At 41.3% G+C, this 15511-nt stretch overlaps 1 protein-coding gene across 1 annotated transcript in view; it reads right to left on the bottom strand.

Moving 5' to 3' along the window:
* csmd2 (CUB and Sushi multiple domains 2) overlaps positions 1–15511 on the bottom strand; it is a 1323345-nt gene that overhangs the window by 883313 nt on the left and 424521 nt on the right. The window contains exon 4 of the mRNA XM_068006939.1: positions 3937–4131. Within this exon, the coding sequence (XP_067863040.1) occupies positions 3937–4131 (195 nt within the window). The remainder of the gene's footprint in view (positions 1–3936; positions 4132–15511) is intronic.

The raw sequence follows: 15511 nt of genomic DNA, 5'->3' as shown, positions 1-15511 counted from the left end.
TGGACTCCGCCATCATTGTGGGTTTACAGAGCCTCGTCCTCCCATTAGTTGTTTTATTGTCCACCACCATTCACGATTGGATGTGGCAGGACTGCAGAGCTTTGATATGATCCGTTGGTTGTGGAATCACTTAGCTCTGTCTATAGCATGTTGTTTCCGCTGTTTAGCATGCATGTAGTCCTGAGTTGTAGCTTCACTAGGTTGGCACCTAATTTTTAGGTACACCTGGTGCTGCCCCTGGCATGCTCTTCTACACTCCTCATTGAACCAGGGTTGATCCCCTGGCTTGTTGGTAATGGTAGAGTGAGGAATATGCCGGGCCATGAGGTTACAGATTTTGCTGGAATACAATTCTGCTGCTGCTGATGGCCCACAGTGCTTCATGGATGCCCAGTTTGAGCTGCTAGATCTGTTCTGAATCTATCCCATTTAGCACAGTGTTAGTGCCACACAACCCGTTGGATGGTGTCCTCAGTGCGAAGACAGGACTTCATCTCCACGAGGACTGTGCAGTGGTCACTCCTACCATTACTGTAATGGACAGATGCATCTGCAACAGGTAGATTAGTGAGGACAAGGTCAAGTAGGTTTTTCCCTCGTGTTCACCACCTGCCGCAAGCCCAGTCTGGCAGGACTCGGCCAGCTCGGTCAGTAGTGGTGCTACCGAGCCACTCTTGGTGATGGACATTGAAGCCCACCACCCAGAGTACATTCTGTGCCCTTGCTACCCTCAGTGCTTCCTCCAAGTGGTGCTCAACATTGAGGAGGACTGATTCATCAGCTGAGGGAGATCGGTAGGTGGTAATCAGCAGGAGGTTTCCTTGCCCATGATTGACCTGATGCCATGAGATTTCATGGGGTCCAGAGTCAATGTTGAGGACTCCCAGGGCCACTCCTCCTGACTGTATATCAATGTACCGCCACCTCTGGTCGCTCTGTCCTGCCGGTGGGACAGGACATACCTAGGGATGGTAATGGAAGAGTCTGGGATGTTGGCTGAAAGGTATGATTCTGTGAGTATGGCTGTGTCAGGCTGTTGCTTGACCAGTCTGTGGGACAGCTCTCCCAATTTTGGCACAAGTCCCCAGATGTTAGTGAGGAGGACTTTGTAGGGTCGACTGGGCTTGATTTGCCTTTGTCGTGTCCAGCGCCTAGTGGTCCAATGCCGGGTCGTCCGTCTGGTTGTATTCTTATTGTGACTTTTTTAGCGAGATTTTACAACTGAGTGGCTTGTTAGGCCATTTCAGAGGGCAATTAAGAATCAACCACATTGCTGTGGATCTGGAGTCACGTATAAGCCAGACCGGGTAAGGACGGCGGGTTCCCTTCCCTGAAGGGCATTAGTGAACCAGATGGGTTTTTACGACAATCCGATAGTTTCATTGCCACCATTACTGATAGTTTTTTTTTAATTCCAGATTTTATTTAATTAATTGAATTTAACTTCCCCAGCTACCATGGCGGGATTTGAACTCATGAGTCCAAATTATTGGTCTCGGTCTCTGGATTATTAGTTCAGTAACATAACCACTATGCTACCGTACCCATGTTTGTGCAGCATTGGATTAAAGATGAATTACATTTGCCCATTGCACCTGCGCAGCTATTTAAATGTGGATTCAATGCTATAGCAATAGCCCCACAATATAATCGTGCAGTTCCTAAAGCACTAAAAATTGCAGCCTATACATTGATCTGAAATACAAATGCAACATAAAACGTACGATGAAAGACTCAGAGCTCAGCTTGTTTTGAATGGAAAAAAGGCGATTGAGAGATGACATGGACCAGATCTGAAAATGTGAGAAGATGGTTTAATAGTGCAGAAACAATCAGGTAATTTCACTTCCAATCAGAGGGCACAGTATGAAATGAATAAACCTGAGAATAGACTGGACCTCCACTTTTCCACCTTGTACAGAGTAAGAGATACGTAGAATGGACTCACAACAAAGCAGTGCTTTATAAGTTAACCTCTTTAAAAAGAATCAAATAAACCTATGGTTGGGAATGGTAATTGAAGTTTTATGATTAAGTATAGATCAAATGTTCCACAGGACATGATGGTCCCTGTGCTGGTCGAAACATGGAAAAGTTATCTGTCAAACGCAATTGGTCAAGTTGCAATAACGTAAGTTGTAATGTTGAAATAATGTCTTAAACGCAGGATTAAAGTGACCAAGGTGGCCCCAGTTCCACACCACCAACATAAATACTCCCAGAAAGAACACTTTGCAAACTTCACCCACACTCCGGGTCCAGCAAGCCCCTGTCCCACCCTCCCTCACCTGAATCAAAGAATAATTTCTGCCCAATGTACTCTCAATACACCGTGCTATCAAAACGTACAGAACTATGTGTCTACAAATACTAGGCAATCTAAAATGCACATAACTCGAGAAAGCATGGCTGGATTCAAATGAAATTGTTCTATCATTGTGAAAGATCCATCTGCGGACATTCACCTTCCTCAGGATAGAGTCCATGATATCCTTCAGCAACCTCATCCGGACCGGGTGACTTATCTACTTTAAGTACAGCTAGCCTTTCAAGTACCTCGTCTTCATCAATTTTTAGCCCATCCAGTATCTCAACTATATCTTCCTTTACTGAGACTCTGGCAGCATCTTCTTCCTTGGTAAAGACAGATGCAGTGCATTCATTTGGTACCTCGGCCATCCCCTCTGCCTCCATGAGTAGATCTTCTTTATGGTCCCTAAATCGGCCCCACCCCTCCTCTTACTACACATTTACTGTTTACATGCCTGTAGAAGACTTTTGGATTCCCTTTTATGTTAGCCGCCAGTCTATTCTCATACTATCTCTTTGCCCCTCTTATTTCCTTTTTCACTTCCCCTTTGAACTTTCTATATTCTGCCTGGTTCTCACTTGTGTTATCAACCTGACATCTGTCATGTGCCCCGTTTATCCATTTCATCTTACTCACTACCTCTCTTGTCATCCAGGGAGCTCTGGCTTTAGTTGCCCTACCGTTCTGCCTTGTGGGAATGTGCCTAGACTGCACCCGAACCATTTCCTCCTTAAAGGCCGCCCGCTGTTCAATTACAATTCTGCCTGCCAATCTTTGATTCCAATTTACCTGGGTCAGATCTGTTCTCATCTCATTGAAATTGGTACTCCTCCAATTGAGTATTTTTACTTTAGAGTGGTCCGAGTCCTTTTCCATAGCTATTCTAAACCTTATGATACTATGATCGCTGCTCCCGAAATGCTTTCCCACTGACACTTGCTCCACTTAGTCCACCTCATTCCCTAGAACCAAATTCAGCAATGCCTCCTTCCTCGTTGGGCCGGAAACATACTGGTTAAGAAAGTTATCCTGAACACATTTCAAAAATTCCTCCTCCTCTTTGCCCCTCATTATTATTGTTATCCCAGTCTATATTAGGATAGTTGAAGTCCCCAGTTATCACTACTCTCTGTAATTTCCCTGCAAATTTGCTCCTCTATCTCATTCCCACCAGTCCTCTGTGCACATTGTTTCTCCTCTCTAATGTTTCATGCTGGTGCCCTCCTCCTGCCAAATTAGTTTAAACCCTTGTTAACAAGATTTAAAACAAAGAAAAATTACACAAAATGCTTGTACTGGAGATTTGCCACACTGCGAGCTTGTAATGGCACATTGTGTGCAATTAACATGGTTCCAGGAAATGAACCAGTTCAAAAACAACAGAACAGCCTTTTTCAATACTCACACAATTCAGTGAAATGATACATTCATATGACTATAAATGGGAAAAACAAAGACAAAGGAGATGGTTACGTATGATGAATGTTGCCATGTTATTCATACATTGCTCTACTGTACAAATTCTCTGATGTGTACATTATGAGTAGATTATAAGAACTATTAAGTCACTGATTTAAGCACATTCCAATTCATCAGTTGAAGATCCCATTCAGGTTTTGTTTTACCTCTGCAAAATGGAACTGGAAAATCCCATGATGCACTGTTCTCTGAGCTGGCAAGACAAGTCAGCACTGCATGTCCTTCAAGGAAGTGGCCGGCATTGCAGCTGAATCGGATTTTGTCCCCAATGTTGAACGTGGATCCCTGCTGCAGTCCATTCTGTAATTTGCCAGGATTTCCACACGTATGGCTTGGTAAAACTGAAAGAGATAAAAATAACATTTTTATAACTGGATGAGCCGTTTATAGTTTTCAGTAACGATAATTTTTCTCTTCAGATTCACGCAACTAGATTTTGAGTTGAAACCAATGACATTTCACTACTGCAATACAAGAATGAACATTGCTTTACATTGTTAAACCATATTTTAATGGTCTTCTCATTATTGGAAGATATGCATTACACCAAGGCGCTCAAATTTAGCTGATTTGCATAATCTTACTGAAAAGATTCCAAACTGCATTATTATAAATCTGCATCTATAGCCACCCAATAATTCGAAGTGCTGCCGTTCATTACTAATTGCATTTTCGATGTTGAATTTTTTTTAAAAATCCATAAAATTCAGAAGTTTAAATTCAAATCAGTCCCAACCAAAATAAATCATTTCAAGATTGAGTTTGGCACTGAATAGCTCAACAATATTGCCCAGCACAGGCTGTGATCGGCTGAATGTGCTGTATGATTCTATGATATTTCTTGAGGAAATGATAATACAGGAGGGAGAGTGTATTCGGGCATCAAGTTTGTCCACAGTGAATTATAAACTCTTGGAATTTAACTTCTATAATTTGACAACTCCACAATTAAAATGTGTATTATTTGCCACTGCAACCATTTGATTCTAGCTATTTTAACAGCTTCGTTCAGTTGGTAGCATTATCATCACTGACTTAGAAATTGTGGGTTTGAGTCTGACTCCAGGACTTCAACACATGATCTAGACTGATACTTTATTGCTGTACTGAGTGTGTGTAGGACTGTCCAAGATACCTTATGTCAGCTTTGTGGTCTACATCTTGATACCTGGGGTATGAAGCGTCCGTTCAGAGATTAAATTTGAAGTACCCTTCAGCTATTTTGGATTGCACATTTTCCTAGAATCGCAAAATTTCCCAAAGTATTTTACAGTATTGTTTTTCTTCCATTTACAGTTTGAGTTTGAGTTTGAGAGTGGAAATTGGCCAAAAAACAGACACCATACATGTTCTCAAAACATAATCAACTCCATAGCAGGACTCATTTTATTCATATCACCTCAACAAGGACTGATGTGCAAAATGAGAAATTTATGTCCCTATTTAAGATTACAAAGACAAACATGGCCATTTTAAAGCTGGGTAATAATTGTCTTGCAGGGCTGCTTCCAGTTTTAAATCAGCAGCCAGAACCTTCACTTAAATAACTGGAGATATTTGCCTCCACTGCCCCACCTGGTAGACCATTCCAGAATTGCGTGAAGTTTTTCCTGACATCAGTCCTAAACTTGACTTTGACCAGTTCACACACCGATATCACCTTGTCCTGCAGTTAAACCTTTCTATTCCACTTACGATCTTATGCAGCTTCCTTTCAAAGTTGAGGAGTCCAACTTTTTCTAATATTTCATCATGACCCAGTCGTTGGATGCTCGGCATCAGCTTTGTGGACCTTCTCTGCACTGCTTCCATGACACAGATGTTTCCCTTCCCTCTCCGTTAAGTTGAATGTAGTATTCAAGGTGCTGACTGGTGACAGCTTCAGCTCAGACTTATACTCTTCAAATTTGGCAATAAAGCTCCACTTTGTGTGTGTGTGTTGATTGCTGATCTTCAATGACTTTACATGATTAGTGTTGAGTCTACAATCACCCCAAGATCTGTTTCCTGCTTCTCCCCTTACTAATTCAACAATATTCATCAAGTATCACACCTCGCTATTTTTTTTTCTTTCAGTGTTTGAGATATTGGACTTCGCTGTATTGAATTTCTTGGCCATAGTTCCCCTCAAGTGGGGTCAGAGACCTTCTGTAACTCTTTGGCTGCTTTAAGTGATAGAGTTCGAGGTTCATGGGTTCGAATCCCACACCAGGATTTGAGGACACAATCAAGACTGACATTTCAATGTCGTGCTGAGGGAGTGCTGCATCTTTTGAATGAAATGTTAAATCATCTGCCTGTTCAGGTGAACGAGAAAGATCCTATGGCACTGCTTGAAGAGGAGCAGGGAGCTTCCCAAATATCGTGGCAAACATTCTATTCTCGACGAACACACCAAAAACAGATAAAATGGTTATTCAGCTCATTTGCTGTTTGTGGAAATTTGCAAACTGCAAATTGACTGCTACATTTCCCAATAAAACTACAACTTCTAAAGTAAATGGTTTGTGAAATACTTTGGAATATTCTGAGGATATGATAAGGTGCTATATAAATGCAAGTTCATTCTTTCATCAAACTATAATGAGTCCAATAATTTTATGTCATCTGCAAACTTGAACATTTCATTTCTGAATACAGGTTGTTTGAAGAACAACAGGGACTCCAGCAGCAATCTCCAGGGCACTCCAGGAGGGAACTTTGATGTATAGTAGCTTTATGATGTTAACTGTGTCTTATACAGGAGTCACAGATTTTTTTTTAAAAACATGGAATTGGGTGGAATGTTGGAGGTTCACCAAATACACAAATATATGGTATCAATCACAAACTGAAACTTAACTACCGTCTACCTGAAGTGAATGTTTTCACACACATTCATGAATTGAGGCAATTCTACCTCAAACAATGCCAAAGCCAGAACTTCAACTCCAATATAGATCCCATAATTGTACTTAATAGAATCAAGGACTTCAGGCAAAATTATGAACATGTCGGACAGACACTAGATGGTCACTGATCTGAAATAAGCCAGGTTTGGGGCACAACTTTAATATCTTCTGCATGTTTATATTAATGTAAAAGCAAATTATCTTGTGCTAACATTCATTACTTTTACAAGCAGTACAAGTTCCAAAATCGCAGCTAAAGTCATCAATGACGCAGCAGATTATTTTCAAAATTGATACTCCTTCATGCATATTTATGTTCTTCGAATAACTAAGAGTAACTTTATACCCTGATTATATTGAGAGATTTTGCCAAAGTTGCAGCTGTAAAGCAACGAAATACCAGGCTCAATTTATTCATGAGATTTTATGATGTTATCTACACACCCAGGCACAGCATGCTCCCCATTCCCCCCATAATAAAACTCCTTTTGTGAATTGCGAGACAATAGTTCTTCATATTTACCAAGTTCCCTTTTAGTGATGGACACATAATATATATTGTATGAGAGATTTTGAAAAAGCATTAGAAAGCCTTGCAATCAGGACTTACAGGATATTAGTAGGTTATGAAGTGAAATATGAGTTTACCTATAAGCCATACACCTACTTCCAAATTTTATAAGGTCTCAGAAATATTTGAAGTTCTTAATATCCACTTTCCAGGCAATTACCTTTTCCTTAACGTTAGTTTATATTTCATTTTATTATTCTAGTCATCTGTTCCTATGGAGAGGTCAAAAAACTAATTTTCCAATGTCAAATCCCATTTATTCTGCATATCCATACAAAGGAAAGCGGGTGATTAATGTCATTGATTACACTAAGATATGATTCTCTCCTTCAGTGCAGCCCTACTCAAGAATCTTATCACTGTAACACCTCGACTTAGTATTCCAAATAATGACATTACTTTTATGAAAATCAGGAGCAAGACACACCAGAAGGAGGCCTGAAAAACAGACATTTTAAAAAGATTAACAACGTGTATTTTTTATAGTGTCTTCAACATAGTAAAACGTCCCAAGACGCTTGCCAGGAGCATTATCAAACAAAATTTGACCCCGAGTTACATAAGGAGATATTAGGATAGGTGAACAAAAGCTTGGTCAAAGAGATAGATTTTAAGGAGCGTCATAAAGACATGGTATATGGCTGAAAGCATGGCCGCCAATGGTGGAGCCATTAAAATCAGGGATGCGCAAGAGGCCAGAATTGGAGGAGCACAGAGAATTCGGAGGGTTGCAGCGCTCGAGGAGGTTACAGAGATAAGGAGGGGCAAGGCCAAGGAAGAATTTAAAACAGCATGAGAATTTTAAAATCGAGGTGTTGCCGGATGGGGTGCCAATGTAGGTTCACGAGCACAGGGGTGATGGGTGAACGGAATTTGGTGTGAGTTAGCATACAGGCAGCAGAGTTTTGGATGAGCTCAAGTTTATGGAGCTCATCTCAGGGTTAAATAGGATGCTACGGTTGTGAACGGTCTGTTTCAGCCTCAGACAGTAGCCAGGGAGAGATTTGGAGTCTGTGGCTCGGGAACGAAGTTTGTGGCGGGGACCAAAGACCATGGCTTCGGTCTTCCCAATCTTTAGTTGGAAGAAATTTCTGCTCATCCAGTACTGAACCAATGAGAACATTAGCAAATCTATTATTAGCATCCAACATGCTAGGGAAGTTGGATCATACAGAATATGGACCCATGACAATAATTACTGTTATTAAAGAGGAAAGGAAGTCAGAAGGAAGTTCCTTTCTGTTCAAAGTATTCCCCTGCATCTGTCTTTAAAAAAAGACCATATTCACCTGCATGAAATTTAATATATATTTTTTAAACCGCATGTAAACCAGTTATTTCAGTCTCCTCGCTCCTCAGGTCATGGGGCAGGCAAATCCATTTACTCCAGAAGGTCCTGGTACTTGATCTCCACGTGGGGATTTACATTGCACATCAAGCTGTCCTGGTATCAGATCTGGAGTTGCAGAACTCCATAAAAAATAAGCCCTCATGGTTGAGTAACAAGCTGATGGTGTATTTTTCCGTGGTCGAACAGGTATGGATTAGCTCCCAGGCTGGACCCAAAGGCCAGTTCCCACCAAATTGAATGGAGCCATTTCTGGACTCATGCAGTCCACTCTTAAGTTACTGAATCAACATAGTGGAGTCTAGTCATTGAGAATCAACTCACATTTGCACAGAAAATGCTCAAAGCTTGCATTCAATACAAACAATGGATATCAAACATATTTCCCCCCAGGTGATAACCACCCTTCCTTCTGAAAATTAGAGAGAAGAAATGAAAATAAAGTAGGAAAAGATGTACAAAGACTGACACTATAGGGTTAAATTTTCAATGTGATTTCAGAAACCCAAGTCTGAACTAAACAACGAACTCTATAAAGAACCTTTCATTGTATGCTTGGTTGGTCATCAGAAGCTTTGAAGCCAGATTCTTGACAATAACATCCTAAATGTTCATATTCAATTTAAACAAAAGAAAAGAACCTTCCAGACAAATTATTTTGACATGTATATTTACTGCCAATTAAGTATGTTTTGAAATAAAAAGAGAAAATGCTGGAAAAGCTCAGCAAGTGAGGCAGCATCTGTGGAGAAAGAAACAGAGTTAACGTTTCAGGTCGAAGACCTTTCCGTTAACTCTGTTTCTTTCTCCACAGATGTCACCTCACTTGCTGAGCTTTTCCAGCATTTTCTCTTTTTATTTTAGATTTCCAGCACCCACTGTATTTTGCTTTTGATTAAATACTTTTTTAAGTGTACTCACTGTTGTAATGTAGGAAACGTGGCAGCCAAATTTATGCACAGCAAGGTCCCACAAACAGCAATGAGATAATGACCAGGTCATTTGTTTTTTTTTTAAAGTGATGTTACTCTAATGTTATTGAGCAGCAATTGATGGATCAGATGTCGGAATTAAGTTTTAATTTGGATAAACCAAGATAGAAAAAAGGGAGATTTTGTCTTAGCTTTTCAGAAATAAAGGAGATTTTTGAAGGGAAAAGGAATATTAAATTGTGTTAAAGTACAGTTCAGGGAGAAGTCTAACATCGTGACATTTTAAATAAATTGGATTAACAGTACACAAAGGCGTCAGCTTTAAAGTCAGAAGAACATTGCCAATGAAACAGGAAGGAAAACAATTACAGCCAATCTTTCTAAAGGCTTGGCCCAGAGGTTGGAACCAGTACACTGCAGAGGAATGGCTTCAACATAACTGTTAACTTGCAATATGATGGAAGAGTTGTATGTCTTTCTATTAACTTCATCCAAGATATAAAGGGATATTTTCCTGGGTCTCTGCCCAGACTGGATTGCCTACGTGCAGCGAATATCAGAAGATCAGATGGGGCACAACACTCGCCTGTAAAGGATCCCACCCGATTTGCCTTCATTAACTTAAGTGGAGGAAAATAATCAGTTGGGTTTCGCCATGGGCATGTGCTCCAACCTGCTGGATTTGTTGATACTTGCTGTGCCCAAGTGTTGGACGAAGACCCAAGAAAATCTCCCCTATGGAGCATGATTGCTACCTGCTTAACAATATAAACTGAAACGGGTTAACTCTGTTAAGCACATTCTGTAGTACACAAACTGATTACTACTGATATGCAATGTAATATTGAACTCAGCTAAGGCTGTGATATTATAATTTTGATCTGATTAATGCAATGTTAAATTGAACACAATTAATGTAGTGTTACCATAATCCCAAAACCAAGGTCTGTTCTGTTTGTGATGGTGAACCTCTTCTCCTTGACAACATTGTAGTATAATAAAAGTTATTTGCTGTACAGCAAACTATAACTTGTTAAGTCCTCCATATTTTTGAGGTGAATTAAGTTAAAATGTGTCCCATTAACTGAGTTAGTTTACGAGGAGAACTCAACGGATAATTTATGCATCATGAATCCCTGATACAGACCTAAATCCTAGTCCATTTTTCCTATAATGCCTATTGTAAGAGATGCATATTTTGAACTGAAATTGACTATGACATCAAAATTCAAGTAAATTTAAATCATCAAGAGAGCAATAGGAGTCAATATTCTTTGTATTGATGGCCCTAGGATTGTAACATTATATGAAGAACATAAGAAATAGGAGCAGGAGTAGGCCATGCAACCCCTCGAGCCTGCTCCGCCATTCAATGAGATCATCGCTGATTTTCGACCTCAACTCCACTTTCCCGCCCGATCCCTTCATTCCCCTCGAGTCCAAAAATCTGTCGATCTCAGCCTTGAATATACTCAATGACTCAGCATCCACAGCCCTCTGGGGTAGAGAATTCCAAAGATTCACAACCCTCTTAGTGAAGAAATTTCTCCTTATCTCAGACTTAAATAGTCGACCCCTTATCTTGAGACTTTGACCCCTAGTTCTCGACAATCCAGCCAGGGGAAACAGCCTCGTTGAAAATTATGAAATATTTCTTTAAATGTTCGCCATTGCTTATCTACCATCATATTTTATTCTAATTTCCCAATCTACCTTAGCCAACTTGCCCCTCATACATATGTCATTGGCTTTGTTTAAGCTTACGGCTTGAGTTTTGGACTTAAGTACATTGCTCTCGAACTCAATGTGAAATTCTATCATATTATGATCACTCTTCCCCAGAGAATCAAAGAGTCTGCAGAGGGATATAGACAGGTTAAGTGAATAGGCAAGAAGGCATTCGGCATGCTTGGTTTCATTGGTCAGAACATTGAATACAGGAGTTGGGATGTCTTGTTGAAGTTGTACAAGACATTAGTAAGGCCACACTTGGAATACTGTGTACAGTTCTGGTCACCCTATTATAGAAAGGATATTATTAAACTAGAAAGAGTGCAGAAAAGATTTACTAGGATGCTACCGGGACTTGATGGTTTGACTTATAGGGAGAGGTTGGATAGACTGAGACTTTTTTCCCTGGAGAGTAGGAGGTTAAGGGGTGATCTTATAGAAGTCTATAAAATAATGAGGGGCATAGATAAGGTAGATAGTCAAAATCTTTTCCCAAAGGTAGGGGAGTCTATAACGAGGGAACATAGATTTAAGGTGAGAGGGGAGAGATACAAAAGGGTCCAGAGGGGCACTTTTTTCACTCAAAGGGTGGTGAGTGTCTGGAATGAGCTGCCAGAGGCAGTCGTAGAGGCGGGTACAATTTTGTCTTTTAAAAAGCATTTGGACAGTTACATGGGTAAGATGGGTATAGAGGGATATGGGCCAAGTGCAGGCAATTGGGACTAGCTTAGTGGTATAAACTGGGCGACATGGACATGTTGGGCCGAAGGGCCTGTTTCCATGTTGTAACTTCTATAATCCCTTACTATGAGATTACTAATTAACCCTGTCTTGTTCCCTGGTTGGCTCCACGATGCATCATTCTAGGAAACTGACTCGAATGCATTCCGTGAACTCGTCCTCCAAACTACTTTTGCCAATTTGATTTGCCCAGTCTATAAGAAGATTGAAGTCCCCACGACTATTGCATTTCCTTTGTTACAAGATCCTATTATTTCTTGATTAATACTCTGTCCAACAGTATAACTATTGTTAGGGGGCCTATAAACTACTCCCACCAGTGTTTCTGCCCCTTGTTATCTCTTAGTTCCACCCATACTGATTATACTTCCTGATCTTCCAAGCCAAGGTCCTTTCTCACGACTGTCCTTATGTCATCCTTTATTATCAGGGCTACACCACCAGCCCCTCCCCCCCCTTTCCATTTTGCCTGTCTTTTCAAAAAGTCAATTCCCCTGGAATATTTAACTCCCAACCTTGGTCACCTTGCAACCACGCCTCAGTAATGGCTACTAGATCAAACCCATTTATCTCAATTTGTGCCATTAATTCATCTATCTTGTTACGAATACTTCGTGCATTCAGATAAAGCTACTTTAATTTTAACTTTTTACTATTTTTCCCTGATGCACTATTACCACTAAACTCTCTGTTCCTTTCTGTCGCACTCTGCTTATCTTTACCCAAATCGCTACACTGCTCTATGGCCTTGACATTTCCCTTTAGATGTATAAATTTCCCCTTACCTGAATCCTTCCCCCCATCCTTTTTAGTTTAAAGCCCTATCTACAGCCCTAGTTATTTGATTTGCCAGGACACTGGTCCCAGCCTGGTTTAATTGAAGCCAGTCCTAACGGAACAGCTCCCTCTTTCCCAGTACTGGTGCCAATGCCTCATGACTCAAAAGCCCTGTTTCCCACACTACTCTTTGAGGCACACATTTAACACTCTGATCTGTTTGACCCGATGCCAATTTGCAGGTGGCTCAGGTAATAATCCAGAGATTATTACCTTTGAGGTTCTGCTTATTAATTTGGACCCGAGCTCCTCAAACTCCCTCATTCTTCATGTTGTGGTCCCTATGTGGATAACTGAATCCTCCCCCTCATGCTCCAGCTATGACGAGATAGCCTTAATCCTGGCACCGGGCAGGCAACACAGTCTTCGGGACTCCCGGTCGTGGCTGCAGAGGACAGTATCTACCCCACTGGCTATACTATCCCCTACCACATTCCTGTTTACTACCCCCACTTGAATGGCCTCCTGTACCACGGTGCCGTGGTCAGTTTGCCCATCCTCCCTGCAGTCTTTGTTCTCATCCATACAGGTCGTAAATACCTTGTATATTATTGCCTATTTTAGTGTATTTCACTGAACAGTTTGGAAATTTATCAACTTGTTAACTTAGGAACTTTTGGTTAACTTGGCAAATGAACCCAATTATTTTTCTCTAATTTTTCTTCATAATCACACTGATTAGAATTGCTTAATTATAGCTGTAAACAACAGTAATTTACAAGTCTCCTTTTAGTACAAAAGGTTTTATTAATCAGCCTGTTTAATACTTGTTTTGTATAAAATCTCCTGATGACCAAAATGATCAGATTTGGTTTGAAACAGACATCAGTTGTTCGATTTTCTGGCTCCATTCAGCAGTTGTTGGGATGTTCCAGAAGAGCAGATGACTTCTAGATTTGTTGATACAAAACATCAACTATACATAAAAAGGCTGAAATAATTAATTATGTAATTTTGTCAACTAGATGCAAACTGGCTAATGAAGAAAACAACATCAATTTTGTGTAGATAAAGCCTGTGCAAGAATCACATGACTTTGAATGCTACTGCTCTATGATTCAGTACGTTGTGACACCAAAGAGGGTGGAATGTCCTCACGGCGGCTCCCGCTCCGCCCTCACAATTTCAGCGGAAACTGTCTACGTGCCGAAAAGTTATGCCGCCGGGCCGAAGAAGCTCCGAGAAAATTCTTAGCGTAAGATGCTGGGTCTATGAGCAGTCTTATTTTTAAATGCTACTTTATGCCTTAGGGTAAGGAGATCATGTGGGCTGATGATTTGACATCTAAAATTTATGCTCAACACCACAACTTAGCTGAACACTCATTCCCCAATTCCTGATGATCACATTTCCCTCATACCTGGACATTAATAAACTTTCAACTCATTCCAGATAACAATTATACACAACTTGGTCACAAACCCAAACCCGCGACCTCTACCACCTAGAAGGACAAGAGCAGCAGGTACATGGGAACACCACCACCTGCACGTTCCCCTCCAAGTCACACACCATCCCGACTTGGAAATATATCACCGTTCCTTCATCGTCGCTGGGTCAAAATCCTGGAACTCCCTTCGTAACAGCACTGTGGGAGAACCGTCACCACACGGACTGCAGCGGTTCAAGAAGGCAGCACACCATCACCTTCTCAAGGGCAATTAGGGATGGGCAATAAATGCTGGCCTTGCCAGTGACGCCCACATCCCATCAACGAATTAAAAAAAACCTGTTTGAAATGCCAGTAAGGGTGATTCACGTCTATGCTTCATTAACAGTGAGTGACAGCTGGGTGGACCAGCCCACAGGCTTCTCTGCAACCACCATCTTCCTATTGGCTGACTGGATATGTGATATTGTGCTGTGAGTCACGTGACGTCAGCTTGCGTCCCATCCCCCACACCAGAATTCTTAACTACCTGGAGCCACTCCAAATCGGAGCTTGATCAACAACCAAAAGAAACCACTACAGCTGAGGTTGGAAAAATCCACGATCAGCATCTCCCAACCCTTGACCTCCAACACCAAGAAGGACAAGAGCAGCAACATAATGGGAAACCCACGACCTCCTAGTCTCCCTCATCCAACTCTTGCACCATCCTGGCTTGGACATATGCTGCTGTTCCTTCATCATCGCTGGGTCAAAATCCAGGAATTCCCTTATGAGAACCATCACCACAAGGACTGCAGAGGTTCAAGAAGGTGGCCCAGTATCACCTTTTCAGGACAACTAGGGATGGTTAACAAATGTGGCCAGCATTGCCCAAATCCTCAGAACAAATGAAAAATATTACCCTGAAACTTCAGGCAAGGTACTTCCCTGGGGCGAGGGGGAAATCAGGAGAATCACCATAAAATAACTCGAGTATCTCCGAGCAGTTAATAATAAATGCTACAGGTTCTAAAATTAAGTTCAATTGGTAGCAAACTAGAAAAAGACTGTCGAACTTCAAAACATGTGGGGGTTTAAATTGGACAACCCCTGAATCCGGGAGTGGGGGTTGTGGTCCGCAATTAACCCGCGCCCGGTAACCTGTAGCCAGCGCTACCTGCGCTGTTGAGTGGCTACACGCACCAGCAGGGGGCCCGGTATGGGGCGTGGCCAGCACTACTTAAAGGCAGCCTCTGTTAAAGAGGAGGTGCACGGTCAATGCAATTGGTGTTGGAAGA

Source organism: Heptranchias perlo, chromosome 26 (assembly GCF_035084215.1).
Source record: "Heptranchias perlo isolate sHepPer1 chromosome 26, sHepPer1.hap1, whole genome shotgun sequence".
Taxonomy (NCBI): domain Eukaryota; kingdom Metazoa; phylum Chordata; class Chondrichthyes; order Hexanchiformes; family Hexanchidae; genus Heptranchias; species Heptranchias perlo.
This window is presented reverse-complemented; position numbering and strand designations above follow the sequence as displayed.